This window comes from Triturus cristatus, chromosome 7 (genome assembly GCF_964204655.1).
Source record: "Triturus cristatus chromosome 7, aTriCri1.1, whole genome shotgun sequence".
In the NCBI taxonomy this organism is placed as follows: Eukaryota; Metazoa; Chordata; class Amphibia; order Caudata; family Salamandridae; genus Triturus; species Triturus cristatus.
The window spans coordinates 1,867,773,861-1,867,797,928 of NC_140590.1; the positions used below are offsets into that span (position 1 = coordinate 1,867,773,861).

The following is a 24,068-nucleotide window of genomic DNA, read 5'->3' on the forward strand; positions in this document are numbered from 1 at the left end:
GCTTGATTGTGCCACCTTTTGCATCTTTGAAACCATTTTGAAGCCAATTCTGTAAATATTCATTGTAAGATTGAACACAGTAAAAAGAATCGCACACTATGAGTGTGGGGAATTCGCTATCCGTGTTTTCAAGTGCCATCTTGAATGCTTGTAGTTCAGCTCACTGAGCTGTACAATCTCCTAGAGATTGCATTTTTGTGACCATTGACCTGAATTTGCCATCGCGCATACGACCTTTAACGATCGCGCATGCTGCACTGTAAGCTTGTTTACTCTCCGTAGCGGGTTGTGTAGAAACATCACTATAAATCATAAATTCGTACTAATCAAGAGGGAGAATTTCAGTAGGCAGAGGACATTCGTGTTTGTATTGCAGGAATGCTTGTGTTTTCAAGTAAGGATCAAAAACATATTCAACATCAGTTGCGGCAAGAGAATTAACCCATTGTATCCATCTTGGATGTAAAGCTTTTGCATTCAGAATGCTAGCTTTAGTAACTGCCTTTAAGGCTGGTACAGGAGTCACGACCATAATGCGTTTCCCCTGTGCTCTTTCTTTTGCTACAGTGGTTTGAACTGCTGTCAGAATCTTTTCTGTAGCAGTGAATTTCATTTCGGCTTGTGTATACAAGTGTGATTTGTATGCAATTGGTACTTTTTCCCTTCGTTAAAAGTTAAGTAGGTGAATCCACATTGACCCGGAATGATTCGGATCACTAAGTTGCGTACGTTTATGCGTGTTTGCAAGTGTTTTGTTGCTAACATGTCTGTTTGAAGTGAAGGCAGAATTTCTGTGTGTTCTTGTGTCCAAGTTGTGGCTTTGAAATCAAGTTTGATTAATTCGTAGGGAGGTTTAACCCTCTCTGCATAGTTTAGAATGTATGTTCTTCCAAAATTTAGGAAACCTAGAATCGACTAAGTTTTTCAGCGTTTTTGGACGTTGGAGCAGCGCACACTCTTCTAAAAAATTGGCTACCAGGCTTTTGCCTTCACTTGAAAGTTCATATCGTAAGAAAAGGACGTTGAGATGGGCAATTCTGGATTTTTTAAAGTTGAATTTGTAACCCTCCAGAGGCGAAGCCCAATATAATGGTGTTCACCCTGTTCAAGTGTCTGTCCAGGTCATCGTCTGTCAGATATATATCATCGACATATGACAATGCCTCTTCATCATAAATTTGTAGTTACTCTGTTACTCTTGCTGAGAATAACCCCGGGCTGTTTTTGAACCCCTGTGGGAGTCGACAAAATTGACGCTGTGTCCCCATTATGAGAAAGTGGTCAAATATCTACTTTCAGGTGCAATATTTTGACAAAAGAAACCATTTGAAATGTCTAATGTGGTTTTGTACTTTTTACGCACAATGTTATTCATTGATGCTGTACTGTGTGCATTTTGCACTGCAAATGTTTTACAATAACAGTTTAGGTGTTTGTAATCCAAAACTAGATGATATGTATGGTCTGGTTTGGAGACAGGAAACAAAGGATTGTTCATTGATGAGGTGCATGTTTCAATCATCCCCTGGTATTCAAGTTGATCTAAAATCTCCCTGACCTGTTTTTTAGCTTCTTGCTTAACCGGGTACTGCCTTTGTGTAGTTAGTTGATTTTTTTTTTAACTGGATTTTGTGATGAGGTGAGACCTCATCCCATCCTACATGATTCTTATATAATGCTGGGGCCTTGGCCATTTCCTGGCATAAGTATATTTTAAGTGTACTGGAACATCGTTGGAGAAGGGTGGCATAATGATGTCTTCGCCATGTGGGCACTCTCTGACAAATTCTGGTGGCCAGTCTTGTTCTGCTAGAAGTATATAATAACCCTTTGAAAGTCGCTCCCAAAAGAGTGCTTTCACTTTTCTTGGTATGTCCCCCACCATCCGGAGTGTTATTTCATATAACCTATGCGGAGAACTAACCCCGGTATCTGCAGTTTCAACTTGAATGTCCTCATTCAAGTCCACTGTCTCCAGAAGCCCCTTCAGGTTCTGGTGAGCTACTGTACTGTAACTTCTGCTGCGCTGTCCAACATTGTCTGAGCCCATTCTCCGTTCTTGAGTTGTGTTCTCCGAATCCTCGGCATGTCTGATCTTCAGACCTGCTACCTTCTTTTTGGAGAATTATGGTTTTACTTTATTTTTCTGAACGTGTTGATCGTCTTTAGACTTCACGCGTTCTTCGTTGTTCTCTGACCGTCCTCTTTTTTCGGATGTCTGTGATGATATCTGAAAGGTATGAGAGGAACGTGTATCAGTATCTTGATCCCTGTCAGGTTTTCTCAAATTATCCCTATTCCTGAGGTTGTACCTCCTTTCAGAGGGCTCCTTTTGAGGAGATCTACCTCAGGATTGAGAATCTTTCTCTTTTGAATGTTGTTTGCTCTTTTCCCACTTCTTTTTAGAAGAGGTAGGAGTGTTTTTAGGAAAGACCTTATCAGGACTTTCAGACAGTTGTAGTTTAATTTGAATGGATGTTTATAACACCCTCATCGGTTTCATTTAAACCTGTAGTATTAAAGCCTGCTACGACTTGGTCAGCCTCAGCGTCTGTATCAGACATTTTGTTGAAAAAAATGTAGAACCAGTTTCAAGGAAACAAAGATAAGGTGCCCACTATTTTGGAACACTGTATCCTTCAACGTTGAACAAACCAAACAGCTAATACATAGGATTTTTGTTCTACTCCGCTATGGCGAATATTATCCCTACCCACTCCAGACGTCTTATGGAGTTTTATGAGTAGAGGGTCTCTGAGAAAAGCATGACTGAGTTGCATCAGTATCTAGCGTTAAATTAGTGCCTTACCAAACGGTTGGGCGCCATGTTCCTATATCACTGATAGGCTCTGCGCATTGGAATAATATACACTATAGTTTTGACATGGGACTGAGGTCAGTAGGTCTCTATCGAGTACATTAAACTTAATTACTTGTGTGTGCAAGCTAACTCCGAGGTCACTAGAAACTTCTTGAATAAACAAGAAGGGATTCGTTTCTGACAACCGCATAAACATGACAACTTTGTTTCGCTTAGAATTGGAACAATCTCTGAATCGTGGAAACAATAGATAACAGTTTCACTCAGTCAATTGTGCATGCTTCGTTTCTACAGAGTTGCACAGAAATAGAGAGACGGTGTTTCAATAAAAAGGGGTTTATTTAACAGTCTTATTGCTCAATCAAGAGATATGAACTGCTACAATCGTAAGACAGGATGCGAAGTACAATACGTACAGGGTTAGCAGTAAGATAAAATAATACTGCAATGGCATGGTTTGTAGCTATGACATATATTCTTAAAATACATACATAAATAACACAGGCTAAAATGTGAATACTCATCTGATGCTTCTAAATAGTTCTACCCCAGTGTACCTAACCTAAGTGTAGTACGAGGTAAGCAGTAGGTGCTGTTTTCTCAAGTATAGCTAGCTATAGTTTGTTTTGCCAAGAGTTGCCAAAAGTTTCTCTAAGTTCTAGTCTGCTCCATACCTTAGAATGTGTGAGGTTGGAATCTCTTTCCGGGACTCGATATCTAACACCCTGCAACGGGAGTCAGGAACACTGGAGCTGGATTCTCTGCGAGGGGGATGACAGCGTCTGGTCAGTGCATCAGGTGGGAACTCGATCTCCTTCCGAACTTGCCATGGCGAACCGCAAGTAGGCAGGCGAACTGGACCGTACCGGAACCGTGGTTTCCCAGGGCAAGTGCAGGTATATTTATACCTTGAAGGTGTTTAGGAATGCCTGTATTGACGTAAATGTCGGGCATCGGAACATCATGAATGAACCCCTAAGAAATAGATGTTCATGCATAATAAATGAGTTCTTGGAGAAATCAATATCCAAGCAAGGGAAATTCCTAAAGGCTTAAGAGTCTGGTTTTCCAAGAACTCCTTGAGATGTGGATGGACGGATGTAGGAGACCATGCCTGTATTTGGTTAGCCTGGACAATGCCTAAGGGCTGTATTTTCTATGCCTAAATAAGGGCAATATGGATTGTACCTATATAGGGGCATAAATCTGGAAACCTATGTACGGAATCTAAATCCACACACAACAAGACGCTGTCGCCTTGGCTTCTGTTCCTCGTGCTGGTTGTGGCACAGATACTGTCCCAATGGTTTCAGTTCCTAATGCTGGTTGTGGCACAGCTGCTGATGCTGTAGTTTCCGTTCATCATGCTGGTTGTGTCACAGGTGTTGTCCCAATGGTTTCTTTTCATCATCCTGGTTGTGGCACAGATGCTGTCGGCTTGGTTTCCGTTGATCATGCTGGTTGTGACGCTGTCCCAATGGTTTCTTTTCATCCTGCTGGTTGTGGCACAGACACTGTCGCTGTGGTTTCTGTTCATCATGCTGGTTGTGGCACAGACGCTGTCACCGTGGTTTCTGTTCATCATGGTTTCTGTTCATCATGCTGGTTGTGGCACAGATGCTGTTGCCGTGGTTTCTGTTCATCATGCTGGTTGTGGCACAGATGACGTCCCAATGGTTTCTGTTCATCCTGCTCGTTGTGGCATAGCTGCTGTTGGCTTGGTTTCTGCTCATCATGCTGGTTGTGGTACAGACGCTGTCCCAATAGTTTCTGCTCCTCATGCTGGTTGTGGCACAGCTGTTGTCGCAGTGGTTTCTGTTCCTCATGATGGTTGTGGCACAGACGCTGTCGCCGTGGTTTCTGTTCATCATGCTGGTTGTGGCACAGATGGTGTCCCAATTGTTTCTGTTCATCCTGCTGGTTGTGACACAGCTGCTGTCGCCGTGGTTTCTGTTCCTCATGCTGATTGTGACACAGCTGCTGTCTCCGTGGTTTCTGTTCCTCTTGCTGGTTGGGCACAGCTGCTGTCACCGTGGTTTCTGCTCCTAATGCTGGTTGTGGCACAGATGCTGTCGCCGTGGTTTCTGCTCCTAATGCTGGTTGTAGCACAGATGCTGTTGCCGTGGTTTCAGCTCCTAATGCTGGCTGTGGCACAGATGCTGTCGCCGTGGTTTCTGTTCATCATGCTGGTTGTGGCACAGCTGCTGTCCCAATGGTTTCTGTTCATCGTGCTGGTTGTGGTACAGACGCTGTCGCCGTGGTTTCTGTTCATCATGCTGGTTGTGGTACAGATGCTGTCTCCATGGTTTCTGTTCCTCATGCTGATTGTGACACAGATGGTGTCCCAATTGTTTCTGTTCATCCTGCTGGTTGTGACATAGCTGCTGTCGCCGTGGTTTCTGTTCCTCATGCTGATTGTGGCACAGCTGCTGTCACCGTGGTTTCTGCTCCTAATGGGGTTGTGGTACAGATGCTATGGCCTAGGTTTCTGCTCCTCATGCTGGTTGTGGCACAGATGGTGTCCCAATGGTTTCTGTTCATCATGCTGGTTGTGGCACAGACGCTGTCGCTGTGGTTTCTGTTCATCATGCTGGTTGTGGCACAGATGCTGTCGCCATGGTTTCTGTTCATCATGCTGGTTGTGGCACAGATGCTGTCGCCGTGGTTTCTGTTCATCATGCTGGTTGTGGCACAGATGCTGTCGCCGTGGTTTCTGTTCCTCATCCTGGTTGTGGCACAGATGCTGTTGCCGTAGTTTCTGTTCATCATGCTGGTTGTGGCACAGATGCTGTCGCCGTGGTTTCTGTTCATCATGCTGGTTGTGGCACAGATGCTGTCGCCGTGGTTTCTGTTCCTCATGCGGGTTGTGGCACAGACGCTGTCCCAATGGTTTCTGTTCATAGTGCTGGTTGTGGCACAGCTGCTGTCTCCGTGGTTTCTGTTCATCGTGCTGGTTGTGGCACAGATGCTGTTGCCTTGGTTTCTGTTCCTCATCCTGGTTTTGGCACAGCTGATGTCGCCATGGTTTCTGTTCATCATGCTGGTTGTGGCACAGATGCTGTCACTGTGGTTTCTGTTCTTCATGCTGGTTTTGGCACAGATCCTGTCGCCGTGGTTTCTGTTCCTCATGCTGGTTGTGGCACAGATGCTGTCGCCGTGGTTTCTGTTCCTCATGCGGGTTGTGGCACAGACGCTGTCCCAATGGTTTCTGTTCATAGTGCTGGTTGTGGCACAGCTGCTGTCGCCGTGGTATCTGTTCATCGTGCTGGTTGTGGCACAGATGCTGTTGCCTTGGTTTCTGTTCCTCATCCTGGTTTTGGCACAGCTGCTGTCGCCATGGTTTCTGTTCATCATGCTGGTTGTGGCACAGATGCTGTCGCTGTGGTTTCTGTTCATCATGCTGGTTGTGGCACAGATGCTGTCACTGTGGTTTCTGTTCTTCATGCTGGTTTTGGCACAGATCCTGTCGCCGTGGTTTCTGTTCCTCATGCTGGTTGTGGCACAGATGCTGTCGCCGTGGTTTCTGTTCCTCATGCGGGTTATGGCACAGACGCTGTCCCAATGGTTTCTGTTCATAGTGCTGGTTGTGGCACAGCTGCTGTCGCCGTGGTTTCTGTTCATCGTGCTGGTTGTGGCACAGATGCTGTTGCCTTGGTTTCTGTTCCTCATCCTGGTTTTGGCACAGCTGCTGTCGCCATGGTTTCTGTTCATCATGCTGGTTGTGGCACAGATGCTGTCACTGTGGTTTGTGTTCTTCATGCTGGTTTTGGCACAGATGCTGTCGCCTTGGTTTGTGTTCCTCATGCTGGTTGTGGCACAGACATTGTTGCTGTGGTTTCTGTTCATCATGCTGGTTGTGTCACAGCTGCTGTCCCAATGGTTTCTTATCATCATGCTGGTTGTGGCACAGCTGCGGTCGCCCTGGTTTCTGTTCATCATGCTGCTTGTGGCACAGCTACGGGCGCCGTGTTTTCTGCTCATCATGCTGCTTGTGGCATTGATGCTGTCACCGTGGTTTCTGCTCCTTATTCTGGTTGTGGCACAGATGCTGTCGCCGTGGTTTCTGTTCCTCATGCTGGTTGTGGCACAGCTGCTGTCGCCATGGTTTCTGCTCCTAATGCTGGTTGTGGTACAGATGCTCTGGCCTAGGTTTCTATTCCTCATGCTGGTTGTGGCACAGACGCTGTCCCAATGGTTTCTATTTATCATGCTGGTTGTGCCACAGATGCTGTCTGCTTGGTTTCTGTTCATCATGCTGATTGTGGCACAGATGCTGTCCCAATGGTTTCCGTTCATCCTGCTGGTTGTGGTACAGATGCTGTCGCCGTGGATTCTGTTCCTAATGCTGGTTGTGGCACAGATCCTGTTGCCTTGGTTTGTGTTCCTCATGCTGGTAGTGGCACAGATGCTGTCACCGTGGTTTCTGTTCATCATGCTGGTTGTGGCACAGACGCTGTCCCAATGGTTTCTGTTCATCGTGCTGGTTGTGGCGCAGATGCTGTCGGCTTGGTTACTGTTCATCATGCTGGTTGTAGCACAGATGCTGTCGCAGTGGTTTCTGTTCATCATGCTGGTTGTGGCACAGCTGCTGTCGCAGTGGTTTCTGTTCCTCATGCTGGTTGTGGCACAGATGCTGTCCCAAAGGTTTCTGTTCATCATGCTGGTTGTGGCACAGCTGCTGTCGCAGTGGTTTCTGTTCCATCATGCTGGTTGTGGCACAGATGCTGTTGCCTTGGTTTCTGTTCCTCATGCTGGTTGTGGCACAGATGCTGTCGCCGTGGTTTCTGTTCCTCATGCGGGTTGTGGCACAGACGCTGTCCCAATGGTTTCTGTTCATAGTGCTGGTTGTGGCACAGCTGCTGTCGCCGTGGTATCTGTTCATCGTGCTGGTTGTGGCACAGATGCTGTTGCCTTGGTTTCTGTTCCTCATCCTGGTTTTGGCACAGCTGCTGTCGCCATGGTTTCTGTTCATCATGCTGGTTGTGGCACAGATGCTGTCGCTGTGGTTTCTGTTCATCATGCTGGTTGTGGCACAGATGCTGTCACTGTGGTTTCTGTTCTTCATGCTGGTTTTGGCACAGATCCTGTCGCCGTGGTTTCTGTTCCTCATGCTGGTTGTGGCACAGATGCTGTCGCCGTGGTTTCTGTTCCTCATGCGGGTTATGGCACAGACGCTGTCCCAATGGTTTCTGTTCATAGTGCTGGTTGTGGCACAGCTGCTGTCGCCGTGGTTTCTGTTCATCGTGCTGGTTGTGGCACAGATGCTGTTGCCTTGGTTTCTGTTCCTCATCCTGGTTTTGGCACAGCTGCTGTCGCCATGGTTTCTGTTCATCATGCTGGTTGTGGCACAGATGCTGTCACTGTGGTTTGTGTTCTTCATGCTGGTTTTGGCACAGATGCTGTCGCCTTGGTTTGTGTTCCTCATGCTGGTTGTGGCACAGACATTGTTGCTGTGGTTTCTGTTCATCATGCTGGTTGTGTCACAGCTGCTGTCCCAATGGTTTCTTATCATCATGCTGGTTGTGGCACAGCTGCGGTCGCCCTGGTTTCTGTTCATCATGCTGCTTGTGGCACAGCTACGGGCGCCGTGTTTTCTGCTCATCATGCTGCTTGTGGCATTGATGCTGTCACCGTGGTTTCTGCTCCTTATTCTGGTTGTGGCACAGATGCTGTCGCCGTGGTTTCTGTTCCTCATGCTGGTTGTGGCACAGCTGCTGTCGCCATGGTTTCTGCTCCTAATGCTGGTTGTGGTACAGATGCTCTGGCCTAGGTTTCTATTCCTCATGCTGGTTGTGGCACAGACGCTGTCCCAATGGTTTCTATTTATCATGCTGGTTGTGCCACAGATGCTGTCTGCTTGGTTTCTGTTCATCATGCTGATTGTGGCACAGATGCTGTCCCAATGGTTTCCGTTCATCCTGCTGGTTGTGGTACAGATGCTGTCGCCGTGGATTCTGTTCCTAATGCTGGTTGTGGCACAGATCCTGTTGCCTTGGTTTGTGTTCCTCATGCTGGTAGTGGCACAGATGCTGTCACCGTGGTTTCTGTTCATCATGCTGGTTGTGGCACAGACGCTGTCCCAATGGTTTCTGTTCATCGTGCTGGTTGTGGCGCAGATGCTGTCGGCTTGGTTACTGTTCATCATGCTGGTTGTAGCACAGATGCTGTCGCAGTGGTTTCTGTTCATCATGCTGGTTGTGGCACAGCTGCTGTCGCAGTGGTTTCTGTTCCTCATGCTGGTTGTGGCACAGATGCTGTCCCAAAGGTTTCTGTTCATCATGCTGGTTGTGGCACAGCTGCTGTCGCAGTGGTTTCTGTTCCATCATGCTGGTTGTGGCACAGATGCTGTTGCCTTGGTTTCTGTTCCTCATGCTGGTTGTGTCACAGCTGCTGTCGCCGTGGTTTCTGTTCATCATGGTGGTTGTGGCACACATGCTGTTACCTTGGTTTCTGTTCCTCATGCAGGTTGTGGCGCAGATGCTGTCGCAGTGGTTTCTATTCATCATGTCGGTTGTGGCACAGATCCTGTCGCCGTGGTTTCGGTTCCTCGTACTGGTTGTGGCACAGACGTTGTCGCCGTGGTTTCAGTTCCTCGTACTGGTTGTGGCACAGATGCTGTCGCAGGGGTTTCTGTTCATCATGCTGGTTGTAGTAGAGATGCTGTCGCTGTGGTTTCTGTTCCTCATGCTGGTTATGGCACAGCTGCTGTCCCAATGGTTTCTGTTCCTCATGCTGGTTGTGGGACAGACGTGGTCGCCGTGGTTTCTGTTCATCATGCTAGTTGTGGCACAGATGGTGTCGCCATGGTTTCTGTTCATCATGCTGGTTGTGGTACAGATGCTGTCGCCGTGGTTTCTGTTCCTCATGCTGGTTGTGGCACAGATCCTGCGCCATGATTTCTGTTCCTAATGCTGGTTGTGGCACAGATCCTGTTGCCTTGGTTTGTGTTCCTCATGCTGGTTGTGGCACAGACGTTGTTGCCGTGGTTTCTGTTCATCATGCTGGTTGTGGTACATTTCCTGTCCCAATGGTTTCTGTTCATCATGCTGGTTGTTGTACAGCTGCTGTCGCTGTGGTTTATTTCATCATGCTGGTTGTGGCAGAGACGCTGTCCTAATGATTTCTGCTCCTCATTCTGGTTGTGGCACAGCGGCTGCTGCTGTGGTTTGCGTTCATCATGCTGGTTGTGGCACAGATGCTGTATTCGTGGTTTCTGTTCATCATGCTGGTTGTGGCACAGATGCTGTCGCCGTGGTTTCTGTTCCTCATGCTGGTTATGGCACAGCTGCTGTCCCAATGGTTTCTGTTCCTCATGCTGGTTGTGGCACAGATGCTGTCGCCGTGGTTTCTGTTCATCTTGGTGGTTGTGGCACAGATGCTGTCGGCTTCGTTTCTGTTCATCATGCGGGTTGTGGCACAGCTGCTGTCGCCGTGGTTTCTGTTCCTCATGCTAGTTGTGGAACAGCTGCTGTCCCAATGGTTTCTGTTCCATCATGCTGGTTGTGGCACAGGCGATGTCGCCGTGGTTTCTGTTCCCCATGCTGGTTGTGGCAGAGCTGCTGTCCCAATGGTTTCTGTTCTTCATGCTGGTTGTTGTACAACTGCTGTCGCTGTGGTTTCTTTCATCATGCTGGTTGTTGTACAGCTGCTGTCGCTGTGGTTTCTTTCATCATGCTGGTTGTGGCACAGACGCTGTCCCAATGGTTTCTGTACATCGTGCTGGTTGTGGCGCAGATGCTATCGCCACGGTTTCTGTACCTCATGCTGGTTTTGGTTCCCATGCTTTATCTATGTTCCTAGTTCCATCCACAGTCTACATGCTTCTGGTAGATGAGCTTGTGACTGCTCCCTTGTGTGCTGTAAACATTCCATGTACCCAGGGGCTGTAGAAGTTTCCTACTCTGTGTGTGTTTTCTGTTTGCATTTGCATCACCCTTTGCTCTTTGCAATCTGCAGGATACTAATCATAAGGAAACAATGTTAGTGCTATGTCCTACCCCTAAATCTGTATTGCTTGCTCCCTGTATCTACAGGCACCAAAAATACAAGCTCCTACAAAGGAAGTATTTTCTTCTGCCAAACTTACCCCTGGTAGTACCAAAACTTCCAGATCATGTAGTGTTGAAGATCTGATGAGATACCTGCGTGAGGATCCTATGAAGGGCGTTCGGGAGTTTGCCCGTGCCAAAGGCTGTGGCGCTGAATTCAAACTAGTCGAGGTGACAGGATCACCGGACAATCCTCGGTAAGTCTTTTCCATGAGTAAGCAGATGAGTGTACACTAGTCTAATACCTGCACTTAAATCAAAATCTCTTTTGTTACAAGGGCCCAGACCACAAATATATGGAACTTAACCTTGAGTTTATAATGTGATTTAATATATATATATATATAGTGTTAAAACTCCCACAACCTCCGAACGGCGAAGAAGGAGAGACGGACCACAGGAATCTTCAGGCAAGATATTTATTCGACCAATTCTCTCAGCATAACATGACGCGTTTCGGGCTCGAGAGCCCTTGTTCACATGCGGAGACAAATTGCACTGAGTGTTTTTTAAGCGCTGCATAGTATCCACCCACTTCCTGATCACATGGTACTAGACCAAGAAAACAGACTTGGTGAGATACAGTGGAAAACATCAACATCACATTGCACAATGTTTGTTAGAACACAACATAATTATATAATGATAAGATAATTACGGTTAGTATTTCATGTAATGTAAAATACGGAAATATATTATTAGCAAAATTCCGGCTAAGCTTGTTGTATAAATACGTTGATATGACAGGATAAATCCTTGAAGAACAACCAAACAACAAGAAAGGTGAAGCAGTGCCAGGTAGATAAATTTCCCGTATGGTTTACCAATAAGTATGGGAACTAACAATCTGTACAAGTGCAAAAGGTGCATAGCAACATTTTCAATAATAGTGCAAAACCGTTCAAAAGTGCAAAATATTGGGGAGTATGTGCAAATGTGTGTGTGTGTGTGTGTGTGTGTGTGTGTATATATATATATATATATATATATATATTAGTTAGGATCGTGTTTCCATAGGAAATCCGCAACATTCTATTTGGAATAACTTTGGCGCCGATTGACGAATCCTCGCAAAATTTTCAAAATAGGTGGGGCGCTCTGCTCCGCTCCTTCCCTGAAAGTCTCGGGGGGATTCGTCAAGCGGGGGCTGAGAAAAAGGGGGGGTCCCAAAACGCGTTTTCCCCATGCATTTTTCCATAGGACCTTTAGTCCAAGCTACAGCCCGAACGGCTGAACAGAATTACTTGAAATTTGGCAGAGAGGTAGTCCTCAGGTCAGGGATGTGCCTTTTGCAGGTCTGGTGTAAATCTGTTCAGTATTTCCTGAGAAAATAGCATTTAAAAGCATATATATATCTATAGGCGCGCACCGTGCGCGTACGGTAAAACTTACCGTACGCGCACGCTGCCGTGCGCGAGCGGGATTCTGATTGGTTGTTAGATCTTAGTAAACATTTGAATCGGTCGAAACCAGGAAGTGTCGGCCGCCATTTTGTCTCTCGCAGTCTGAGGGGGTGAAAAACAAAGGTGGAGAACGTGAAAAGGGGGCAGGGTGGACAATTCCTGACCCCCTAGCCTTTGTCAGGGGGTCCCAGAAGGACCCCCAAGGGCCAAAATTTCTTTAAATGTTTTTTCGAAAAATCGCGGAGTGCGCGTAGCATGCGCGTACGGTACAAACCGAAAAATTCCGTAAAATGCGTAGCGTGCGGTGCGCGAAGCGCACCGCGCGCGTACGGTACGCGCACGGTGAAAAACCTTAAAAAAATAAATACATAACTTAGCATTTAAAAAACCGTACAAATTCACTGAAAAAACCATAGGTTTCACACACGTTATAGTTAGGAATTAGCATTTAAAAAACCTTGCAAATTCACTTAAAAAACCATAGGTTTCACACATGTTATAGTTAGCTGGACATTTCACTCGTGAAAAACCATTGAAATTCCCCCGTTATAGTTAGTGCAGGCAACTATAACTCACGCGACCGCAATCCTCTGCTGATGACGTCAGATATTACATCACTGATGACATATGTGTCTTTCTGAAAAAAAAATTTTTGTAATATATGTATAGCTAAAAATTAATGGAAGAAGACATGGGTAAATAAGTGTCTAAATACAGTGATGTAATATCTGACGTCATCAGCAGAGGATTGCGGTCGCGTGAGTTATAGTTGCCTCGGCTCGGCGACCTCGTAGGCAGTCAGCTGGTTATGGCAGAGCCTCGATCCAGGAGGGGGTCTGTGAACCGGCAACAGCCATTCACCGGTTAAAACTTGAAGCAACTCGCAATTCTTTTTCCTGAAGGAAAATTACGGGCACAGACCACTGTTATACCAGAACAGTTTGCTTTATTCATTTCCCATTTTCGATGTCCAGGACGCGTTTCGGCCGTCCAAGCAGCCTTGATCACCTGACCACACGCATTGACAAGCCCTCAATTTAAAGTGCTAGTGCTGATTACGTAAGTAGTAAACATGGAAAAGTTACTGTTTGTATCGTCATTTTTCACATAGTCATATATTGCTAATGCAAAAACAATTACCTAGAAGAAAATTCATGTCATGAGTGATGTAATATGTGACATCATGAGCAGAGGATTGCGGGCGCGCGGGTTATAGCTATCTGAAGTAACTATAACGGGGGAATTTCATTGGTTTTTTACGAGTGAAATATCCACCTAACTATAACATGTGTGAAACCTATGGTTTTTTAAGTGAATATATATATATATTTACATTCTACTGGCGGTCGCCAGTAGATAGTTATAATTAGGACCGTGTTTCCATAGGAAATCCGCAACATTCTATTTGGAAAAACTTTGGCGCCGGTAGACGAATCCTCGCGAAATTTTCAAAATAGGTGGGGCACTCCGCTCCGCTCCTACCCTGAAAGTCTCGGGGGGGATTCGTCAAGCGGGGGCTGAGAAAAAAGCGGGGTCCCAAAACGCGTTTTCCCCATGCAATTTTCCATAGGGACCTTTAGCCCAAGGTACAGCCTGAACGGCTGAACAGAATTACTTGAAATTTGGCAGAGAGGTACTCCTCAGGTCAGGGATGTGCCTTTTGCAGGTCTGGTGTCAATCTGTTCAGTAGTTCCTGAGAAAATCAAAAGTAAAATCATATATATATGTGGGCGGAGCCTAACCACACATCTCATCCTGAGATCTGATTGGCTGTCAGCACTTCATCCAAGAAGTGTTGGCAGCAATCTTGGGACCAATATACATGATAGCACCTCATTAAAAGGCATTGCAGTTAATAGAAGGTTTTAAGACTTTAGTTACATTATAAATCATTTGTTGATGGTACCATACTCATTTTAGGAATTGTGGTATGTTCTAAGGTGATTTCACCATGTGAAAAAGCCTTCTGCTGGGATATCATGATTGAGAGAAAAATATTTTCTCATGCTTTTCCCACAGAGGTTTGGAAGGTGATCTATAAGCTAAACTGAGAGCTTATTTTCTGTAAATTCACATTATCTTTCTCAGTCATGTGAGAATGAAGTCTGACATTCTCAGTAAAACATGTACATCCAACAAGGGCAGAGACTGTCAGTTGATTCCTTTGTGTTCTACTGCAGCTTCCCAGAGTGTTCCAAAGAACAACTAGAGCGCTAACAGTCCTACTTATGATAAACGTATGGCACACCTGAAGCCATCTTGCTTGGATTAAAGTGGTAACTCTTAAAACATTTAATTTAAAAAGGAACACAATGAGGGTGTTCATTTTTTCATAAAAAATATGATTAGTGCTGCAGAAAGAAAAATGTGGGCACATTTTGAGTGACTTCTCAAATCCTCTTCTATTTCATTAAAAAATTCTGACATGCAGACTTAAACATGCACTTTCAATACCAGCAGCAGTTTTCCCTGGTGAGCAGTAGCTTTACTACAGTGATCTAATGAGCAAAAAGAGTGCTAACATTCTGAATTTATGGCAAATGTGTGACACATCTGAATGCCTTTGGAATCAAAGTAAAAAACTAAAAGTATTTCCTACTGAGGAGACTGCAGTAAATGAGGAAATTAGGAAACTTCATAACAAATAAGTCTGCCAAGATGGCCACCAGAGACAAAAGAGCCCAAATGTAGCCCAGATGTAGCCCAAGTATATCCCAATGACAGAATGTCCCAGAGTGTTCTTAAAAACAACTAGAGCGCTTACTGTCTTCATTATGACAAAAGTATGGCACACCTGAAGCCATCTTGATTGGAATAAACTGGTAACACTTAAAACATTTAATTTAAAAAGGAACACAATGAGGGGGTTCATTTTGCCATAGAAATTATGATTAATGCTGAAGAAAGAAAATGAGGGCACATTTTGAGTGACTTCTCAAATCCTCTTCTATTTCATTAAAAAATTCTGACATGCAGACTGAAACATGCACTTTTAATACCAGGAGCAGACTTCCATGGTGAACAGTAGTTTTACTACAGTGATCTAATGAGCAACTAGAGTGCTAACATTCAGAATTTATGGCAAATGTGTGACATATCTGAATACCTTCATGATGGAATCAAAGTAAAAAACTGAAAGCATTTCCTACTGAGGAGACTGCAGTACATGAGGAAATTAGGAAACTTCATAACAAATAAATCTCCCAAGATGGCCACCGGAGACAAAAGAGCCCAAATGTAGCCCAAAATCACCCAGATGTAGCCCAAATATAGCCCAATGACAGAAGTGTGCAAAACACTTATTATTTTGTGTTTTTGCAGTGTTATATAGTGCAGACTTGTCAGGTATTGGAGTGCTTTACATGAGCATTGGTTACATCACACAAGAACAAATTCATTTTGGTTGTAGACATGGGGAGACTAAGTGATTTGACCAGAATCACAGAATGTCGAGCTGAAGCAGAAACTTCAACCTGGTTCCCCAGTTGCAAAGTCTGCAGTTCTGGAAGTAACACCACATCCTCTCCCCTAAGTGCAACATTTAATCAAGTGATAAAAAAACCATAAAGGTAACAAATAATTTAAAAGTGCTTTCTCGCTATTTGAAAACTCAGAAAACATGTCCTTATTTTAGTCTTTTAGAGCACTAACCATAATTTTGATGCCAATAAGACCCTCTCATATATGTAATTTCTAAAGGAAATGCTCTAGGTATTACAGTTTTGATTACATCAAGATGACGTCAGGCGTTCCACACTTTTGTAATAAATACAGAATGTTAGCAATCTAGTTGTTCATTAGGATACTGTTGAGAGGCAGAGGCCAGGGGCACGGACTCTGAAAATTGAAGGCAGGTAGGAGGGTGCAAAGGCAACAATTTAACCACACTGAGCAGGCAGGAAGGGCCGTGGCAGCACAACAGACTATGGAGGGCAGTGGAAAGGGGGGCAGGGGCAACAAACCAACAATACGGGACTTGCAAGAGAGGCTGTGGCAATGTAATAGACCATTGTGGGCAGAAGGAAGAGGCAATGGTAGTACAACCATACATGCCAACAGACCCGATTCAGCCAGGAAACGTCCAATGTTTTTAAGCTCAAATGGGCTTTATTTGATCTGGTTCCTGTCTACAATCTCCTCTTTTTCAATGTAACTCAAAGGGGAAAATCAATACCCCAGTTTTTTTTCTAAATCTCCCTCTTACCAAGTTCAAAATGTTCGCAAGTATGGTACATTGGATCATGGAAGGGAATGGGGTAGGGACATGGACTTGGATAACAGAGGACAGGAGGGACATGGAGAGGTGCACCAAACTGACCCTGCAGGGCAGGCATCAGGGTTTGCAGCAGCACAATACACCACACAGGGTATGCGGGACGGGAGTGCAGCACAACAATCCATAGAAAGCAAGAGGGAGGGGACAGGACCATGCACATGGACAACAGAGAACAGAGGGGCAAGAGGCAGGACCATAATGGACAGACAGGAGAGAAAGCTGCAGCATAACAGACCATAAAGGGCAGGAGGGATGGATCGGGGGCATTACAATGGAACAGACAAGCCAGGAGGGAGGGAGTAGGGGTCTGCACATGTAAACAGAGGGCTGGGGGCAAGGGGGCAGGGCAGGAGCAGCAAGATAGCCATGGAGGTCAGGCAGGATGGGCACTAGAAGCAAGACACACCATGAAGAGCAACAGTGAGACTGTGATGGCATACACACAGACCATGGAGGGAAGGTGGGAGGTGTTCAGGGGCAGCTAACTGACCACACAGGGAAGGTGGGAGGGGCCATGGCAGCACAGAAGACCATGCATGGCAAGTGGGAGGGTTAGTGGTAGCACAATGGCTATGATGGGCAAGAAGGAGGGTGCAGGGGCATGCACAAAGGACGATGGAGGATAGAAGGGTGGGTCAGGACCTGTGCACAGACAAAGTTCAGGGGAAGGGGCCTCACAACAGACCGCACGGAGCAGGCAGGAGGAGCAGTTGCAGCACAACAGACCAGGGAGGGCAGAAGGGTGTGGCAGTACAATGGACCATGTAGGACAGGAGGAAGAGGATAGGGGCATGGCATGTGGACAGGCAGGGTGGAGGTGGCAGGGACAGGTTACAGTCATCTGACGATGCTAGGCAGGTGGGAGGGGAGTGGCAGCTCAACAGAACACTCAGAGTAGATAGGAGTGGCAGGTCCATGGAACATAGTGGGCAAAAAGGATGGAGCAGGGGCATGCACAAAGACATCGAAGGGCCGGGGGAAGGAGAATAGGGGCAGCAAGCTAAGCACAGAGTTTAAGCAGGAGGTCAATGATGGGGCATAGAATTGGGCAATGGAGGGCAGGAGGAGTGGACTGGTACATCATACTAAATTGAGGGCAGTGGCAGCACATCAGACCATGCATGGCAGGAGGGAGGAGGCTAGTCCATGGATTCACACAACAGAGGATAGGGAGGAGGGGGATGGGGCAGCAAGCTAACTGTTCAGAGAAGGCGGGTATTAGGAACTTTATTGTTTTTAAAACGTGGGTCTGTGCGAACTACTTAAAATATGAACAAGTATACAGCATAATCTCACTTTTATTCATGAAGAAAAGGACATTTGTGACTGTGACTCCGGGCTCACTTGGCAGAAACGCCCCCTGACCCTCCACCCCCTATCGCAAAATGTAATTCCCGTGAAAAGGGTAGGTGAACACAGTGTTATATAGAACATAGTCCTGAGAGCACGATTGAAAATGAAAACTAGATATAGTGTATGGTATAAACTATGCACCAAAAAGTGTGATATAAGATGAACCGGGCGTGAAATATAATATGCAATACATTGTGCGCAATGACAGATTCATTGGAGAGCGCGAGATAGCACAGGCACTAGCGCGTGCTATGCGATATGCGCCTTGGAGTGTAATATGCACAGGGCAGTGTTGTGTAACCTAACTAGTCTCTAAAGTTGTAATATAAAATATGTCCTGGGGAGTGTAACGTTGCATATGCACTGTGACAAAGATATGGATCCCAGATTGTAATATGTATGGCATAGCACTGTGCGTTATAACATAGGCATCGAGGAAGGCACGTTAGATGGGGCAATATAACCCGTGCGAAGACAATTGTGGCATGACATATTCACGGGGTGGTGTTACAGTGCACATGGGCTAGAGAGTGTCATAGCATATGCACTAGCTAGTGGAATATAACACAGAGGTGTGTGGCACTCAGCAGGCAATGGTGGGTGTAACACAGCATTGGGCTCTGCCAGGAGCGCGCTGTGACTCTCAAGTGATGTTCGTCCCCTTTCCAGAGAGTAAAATTAAAAGTATTACACATCCGGCAGTGGATGTGTGTTTTATTAACCGTGAGGGGGGTTTCTTGCATAGTTTTGGACGAATTTTTGTCGAATCCCCTTTGAATGGCTTGGTGTGCATGTGTATTAAATGTGCCCGTCAATAGCTACCCATGTTTGTATAAATAAACGACAAGGGTGTCTACCGGGATTAGGCACGGTAGGGCATCAGACATGTCAGAGCTTCACTAGTGGTGTAAATACATTCCACGTGGATTCATTGTATGCATAGTCGCCTTTTAATGAATATCACACAAATCGTCATGGTGATAGGTATGTACGGTTTGTCCAGCATGTCCTAGGTGTTTCTATAAATATATATTTTTTAAAAATAATAAAAAACAGTGGCCGGCCCTGGGGATTGGGGTCAAAAAAATATAATTAGGAGACAGGCCCTGGGGGATGGGGTCATCAGGGCCAATAAATTAGAATAAGAAGGCGAACCACACAGCCCCCCTTCTTAAAAAATTAAAATAAATAAAAGACTGGCATCGTGCCGGAGGCCACGCCCCCTCCTTGCAGCACTCTGCAAACGCGCCCCCTGGCCAGTTGTAAGTTGAGGAATTAATTCCTCTTCAATACTGAGGGTCCCTGAGGGCCAACTAGCCCAACAGGCATCTCCAGTATGCACCAGGGAGCTGCGCTGCAGACAGGTGTTCTGAGGCCAAGCCCCTTTTTACACCTCTCTGCAACGCAGCTCTGTGGCGCTTACTGGAGGTACCTAGTGGTCTAGTTTGACCCTAGGGACCCTTAGGATTCAAGGGGACTTAATCTCTCAACTTAGAACAGCCACAGGGCGCGTTTACACAGTGGTGAAGGGAGGGGACGGGGCCTGAGGTGACGTGTGCAGACACGCACTATGGCACGTTTTAAATTGGGGATATAATTTTCCTTCAATACTGAGGGCCCCTGGGGGCTAACTAGCCCACCAAGTGCTTCCAGTAAGCGCCACTGAGCTGCATTGCAGAGAGGTGGTCCAGGCCGTGCCACTTTTTACACCTCTCTGCAACGCAGCTCTGTGACACTTACTGGAGGTACCTACTGGGCTAGTTGGACCCTAGGGACCCTCAGGATTCAAATGAACTTAATCTCCCAACTAAAAACGGACACAGGGCGTGTTTACACAGTGGTGAAGGGAGGGGACGGGGCCTGAGTTAATGTGTGCAAAAACGCCCTGTGGCCTGTTTTAAGAGGTAGTTTTAATCCCCCTGCCCTATTACATACTAGGGGCTTACAGAGGAGGTCATGCTAATCACAGGGAGACCCCAACGCATAATGTTCCCTAGTGTATGTAGGTGTTTTCACTGTATTCTAAGTGTCTTTTAACATAGCACTGGCTCTAGGACTGGTTAGTCAGACTCAGTTACCACCAGTATCCGTCTGAAAAAGTTGAGGGTACAGGATAATTTTGCAACAAGGCTTCTTTCTGCTCTTCTTTTTGTTCTTTCTGCACGTTATCCTTCTTCCTAAACTTTTCTTAGTCTTTGAGGACTTCTGTTGCTTCATTCTGCACTTCTTTTTTTTCTTTCTGTGCATTTTTTCTTCTTTCTTAACATGTCCTATCTCTGTAGGCATAGTTAGAAATTAGCATTTAAAAAACCTTTGAAATTCACAGAAAAGACCATAGGTTTCAGGCACGTTATAGTTAGGAATTAGCATTTAAAAAACCTCAGAAATTCACTGAAAAAACCATAGGTTTCAGGGGTGTTATAGTTAGCTGGACTTTTCACTTGTACAAAACCATTGAAATTCCCCCGTTATAGTTAGTTCAGCTAACTATAACTCGCGCGCCCGCAATGCACTGCTGATGACGTCACATATTATATCACTCATGACATGGTCAGTGACATCACTCATGACATCACTGATGACATCATCCTTGTGATAGAGTGGCAGACCTCCTCTCACCCTAATATAACCTTCGATGTCTTTGTGCATGCCCCTGCTCCATCCTTTTTGCCCACCATGTTCCATGGACCTGCCACTCCTATCTACTCTGAGTGTTCTGTTGAGCTGCCACTCCCCTCCCACCTGCCTAGCATTGTCAGATGACTGTAACCTGTCCCTGCCACCTCCACCCTGTCTGTCCACATGCCATGCCCCTATCCTCTTCCTCCTGTCCTACATGGTCCATTGTACTGCCACACCCTTCTGCCCTCCCTGGTCCGTTGTGCTGCAACTGCTCCTCCTGCCTGCCCGTGCGGTCTGTTGTGAGGCCCCTTTCCCTGAACTTTCTTGTCTGTGCACAGGTCCTGACCCTCCCTTCTATCCTCCATCGTCCTTTGTGCATGCCCCTGCACCCTACTTCTTGCCCATCATAGCCATTGTGCTGCCACTAACCCTCCCACTTGCCATGCATGGTCTTCTGTGCTGCCATGGCCCCTCCCACCTTCCCTGTGTGGTCAGTTAGCTGCCCCTGACCCCCTCCCACCTTCCCTCCATGGTCTGTGTGTATGCCATCACAGTCTCAGTGTTGCTCTTCATGGTGTGTCTTGCTTCTAGTGCCCATCCTGCCTGACCTGCATGGCTATCTTGCTGCTCCTGCCCTGCCCCCTTGCCCCCAGCCCTCTGTTTACATGTTCAGACCCCTACTCCCTGCCTCCTGGCTTGTCTGTTCCATTGTAATGCCCCTGATCCGTCCCTCCTGCCCTTTATGGTCTGCTATGCTGCAGCTTTCTCTCCTGTCTGTCCATTATGGTCAGCTAGCTACCATTGCCTCTTGCCCCTCTGTTCTCTGTTGTCCATGTGCATGGTCCTGTCCCCTCCCTCTTGCTTTCTATGGATTGTTGTGCTGCACTCCCGCCCCGCATGCCCTGTGTGGTGTATTGTGCTGCTGCAAACCCTGATGCCTGCCTTGCAGGGTCAGTTTGGTGCACCTCTCTATATCCCTCCTATCCTCTGTTATCCAAGTCCATGTCCCTACCCCATTTCCTTCCATGATCCAATGTACCATACTTGCGAACATTTTGAACTTGGTAAGAGGGAGATTTTGAAAAAAAACTGGGGTATTGATTTTCCCCTTTGAGTTACATTGAAAAAGAGGAGATTGTAGACAGGAGACAGATCAAATAAAGCCCATTTGAGCTTAAAAACATTGGACGTTTCCTGGCTGAATCGGGTCTGTTGGCATGTATGGTTGTACTACCATTGCCTCTTCCTTTTGCCCACAATGGTCTATTACATTGCCACAGCCTCTCTTGCAAGTCCTGTATTGTTGGTTTGTTGCCCCTGCCCCCCTTTCCACTGCCCTCCATAGTCTGTTGTGCTGCCACGGCCCTTCCTGCCTGCTCAGTGTGGTTAAATTGTTGCCTTTGCACCCTCCTACCTGCCTTCAATTTTCAGAGTCCGTGCCCCTGGCCTCTGCCTCTCAACAGTATCCTAATGAACAACTAGATTGCTAACATTCTGTATTTATTACAAAAGTGTGGAACGCCTGACGTCATCTTGATGTAATCAAAACCGTAATACCTAGAGCATTTCCTTTAGAAATTACATATATGAGAGGGTCTTATTGGCATCAAAATTATGGTTAGTGCTCTAAAAGACTAAAATAAGGACATATTTTCTGACTTTTCAAATAGCGACAAAGCACTTTTAAATTATTTGTTATCTTTGTTTTTTTTATCCAGTTGACCACTTGAATAAATGTTGCACTTAGGGGAGAGGATGTGGTGTTACTTCCAGAACTGCAGACTTTGCAACTGGGGAACCAGGTTGGAGTTTCTGCTTCAGCTCGACATTCTGTGATTCTGGTCAAATCACTTAGTCTCCCCATGTCTACAACCAAAATGAATTTGTTCTTGTGTGATGTAACCAATGCTCATGTAAAGCACTCCAATACCTGACAAGTCTGCACTATATAACACTGCAAAAACACAAAATAATAAGTGTTTTGCACACTTCTGTCTTTGGGCTATATTTGGGCTACATCTGGGTGATTTTGGGCTACATTTGGGCTCTTTTGTCTCCGGTGGCCATCTTGGGAGATTTATTTGTTATGAAGTTTCCTAATTTCCTCATGTACTGCAGTCTCCTCAGTAGGAAATGCTTTCAGTTTTTTACTTTGATTCCATCATGAAGGTATTCAGATATGTCACGCATTTGCCATAAATTCTGAATGTTAGCACTCTAGTTGCTCATTAGATCACTGTAGTAAAACTACTGTTCACCATGGAAGTCTGCTCCTGGTATTAAAAGTGCATGTTTCAGTCTGCATGTCAGAATTTTTTAATGAAATAGAAGAGGATTTGAGAAGTCACTCAAAATGTGCCCTCATTTTCTTTCTTCAGCATTAATCATAATTTCTATGGCGAAATGAACCCCCTCATTGTGTTCCTTTTTAAATTAAATGTTTTAAGTGTTACCGGTTTATTCCAATCAAGATGGCTTCAGGTGTGCCATACTTTTGTCATAATGAAGACAGTAAGCGCTCTAGTTGTTTTTAAGAACACTCTGGGACATTCTGTCATTGGGCTATACTTGGGCTACATCTGGGTGATATTTGGGCTACATTTGGGCTCTTTTGTCTCTGGTGGCCATCTTGGGAGACTTATTTGTTATGAAGTTTCCTAATTTCCTCATTTACTGCAGTCTCCTCAGTAGGAAATACTTTCAGTTTTTTACTTTGATTCCATCAAGCAGGCATTCAGATGTGTCACACATTTGCCATAAATTCAGAATGTTAGCACTCTTTTTGCTCATTAGATCACTGTAGTAAAGCTACTGCTCACCAGGGAAAACTGCTGCTGGTATTGAAAGTGCATGTTTCAGTCTGCATGTCAGAATTTTTTAATGAAATAGAAGAGGATTTGAGAATTCACTCAATGTGCCCTAATTTTTCTTTCTGCAGCACTAATCATACTTTTTATGGAAAAATTAACCCCCTCATTTTGTTCCTTTTTAAATTAAATGTTTTAAGAGTTACCACTTTAATCCAAGCAAGATGGCTTCAGGTGTGCCGTACGTTTATCATAAGTAGGACTGTTAGCGCTCTAGTAGTTCTTTGGAACACTCTGGGAAGCTGCAGTAGAACACAAAGGAATCAACTGACAGTCTCTGCCCTTGTTGGATGTACATGTTTTACTGAGAATGTCAGACTTCATTCTCACACGACTGAGAAAGATAATGTGAATTTACAGAAAATAAGCTCTCAGTTTAGCTTATAGATCACCTTCCAAACCTCTGTGGGAAAAGCATGAGAAAATATTTTTCTCTCAATCATGATATCCCAGCAGAAGGCTTTTTCACATGGTGAAATCACCTTAGAACATACCACAATTCCTAAAATGAGTATGGTACCATCAACAAATGATTTATAATGTAACTAAAGTCTTAAAACCTTCTATTAACTTCAATGCTTTTTAATGAGGTGCTATCATGTATATTGGTCCAAAGATGGCTGCCAACACTTCTTGGATGAAGTGCTGACAGCCAATCAGATCTCAGGATGAGATGTG

The 24,068-nt window shown here is 45.5% G+C and overlaps 1 protein-coding gene across 3 annotated transcripts in view; it reads left to right on the forward strand.

Annotated features, from left to right (window-relative positions):
- LOC146813540 (double-stranded RNA-specific adenosine deaminase-like) overlaps positions 1 to 24,068 on the forward strand; it is a 318,386-nt gene that overhangs the window by 175,708 nt on the left and 118,610 nt on the right. For all 3 annotated transcript variants that reach the window (XM_085620305.1, XM_085620304.1, XM_085620303.1), the window contains one exon: positions 10,855 to 11,066. In XM_085620305.1, coding sequence (XP_085476431.1) covers positions 10,855 to 11,066 — 212 coding nt within the window. The remainder of the gene's footprint in view (positions 1 to 10,854; positions 11,067 to 24,068) is intronic.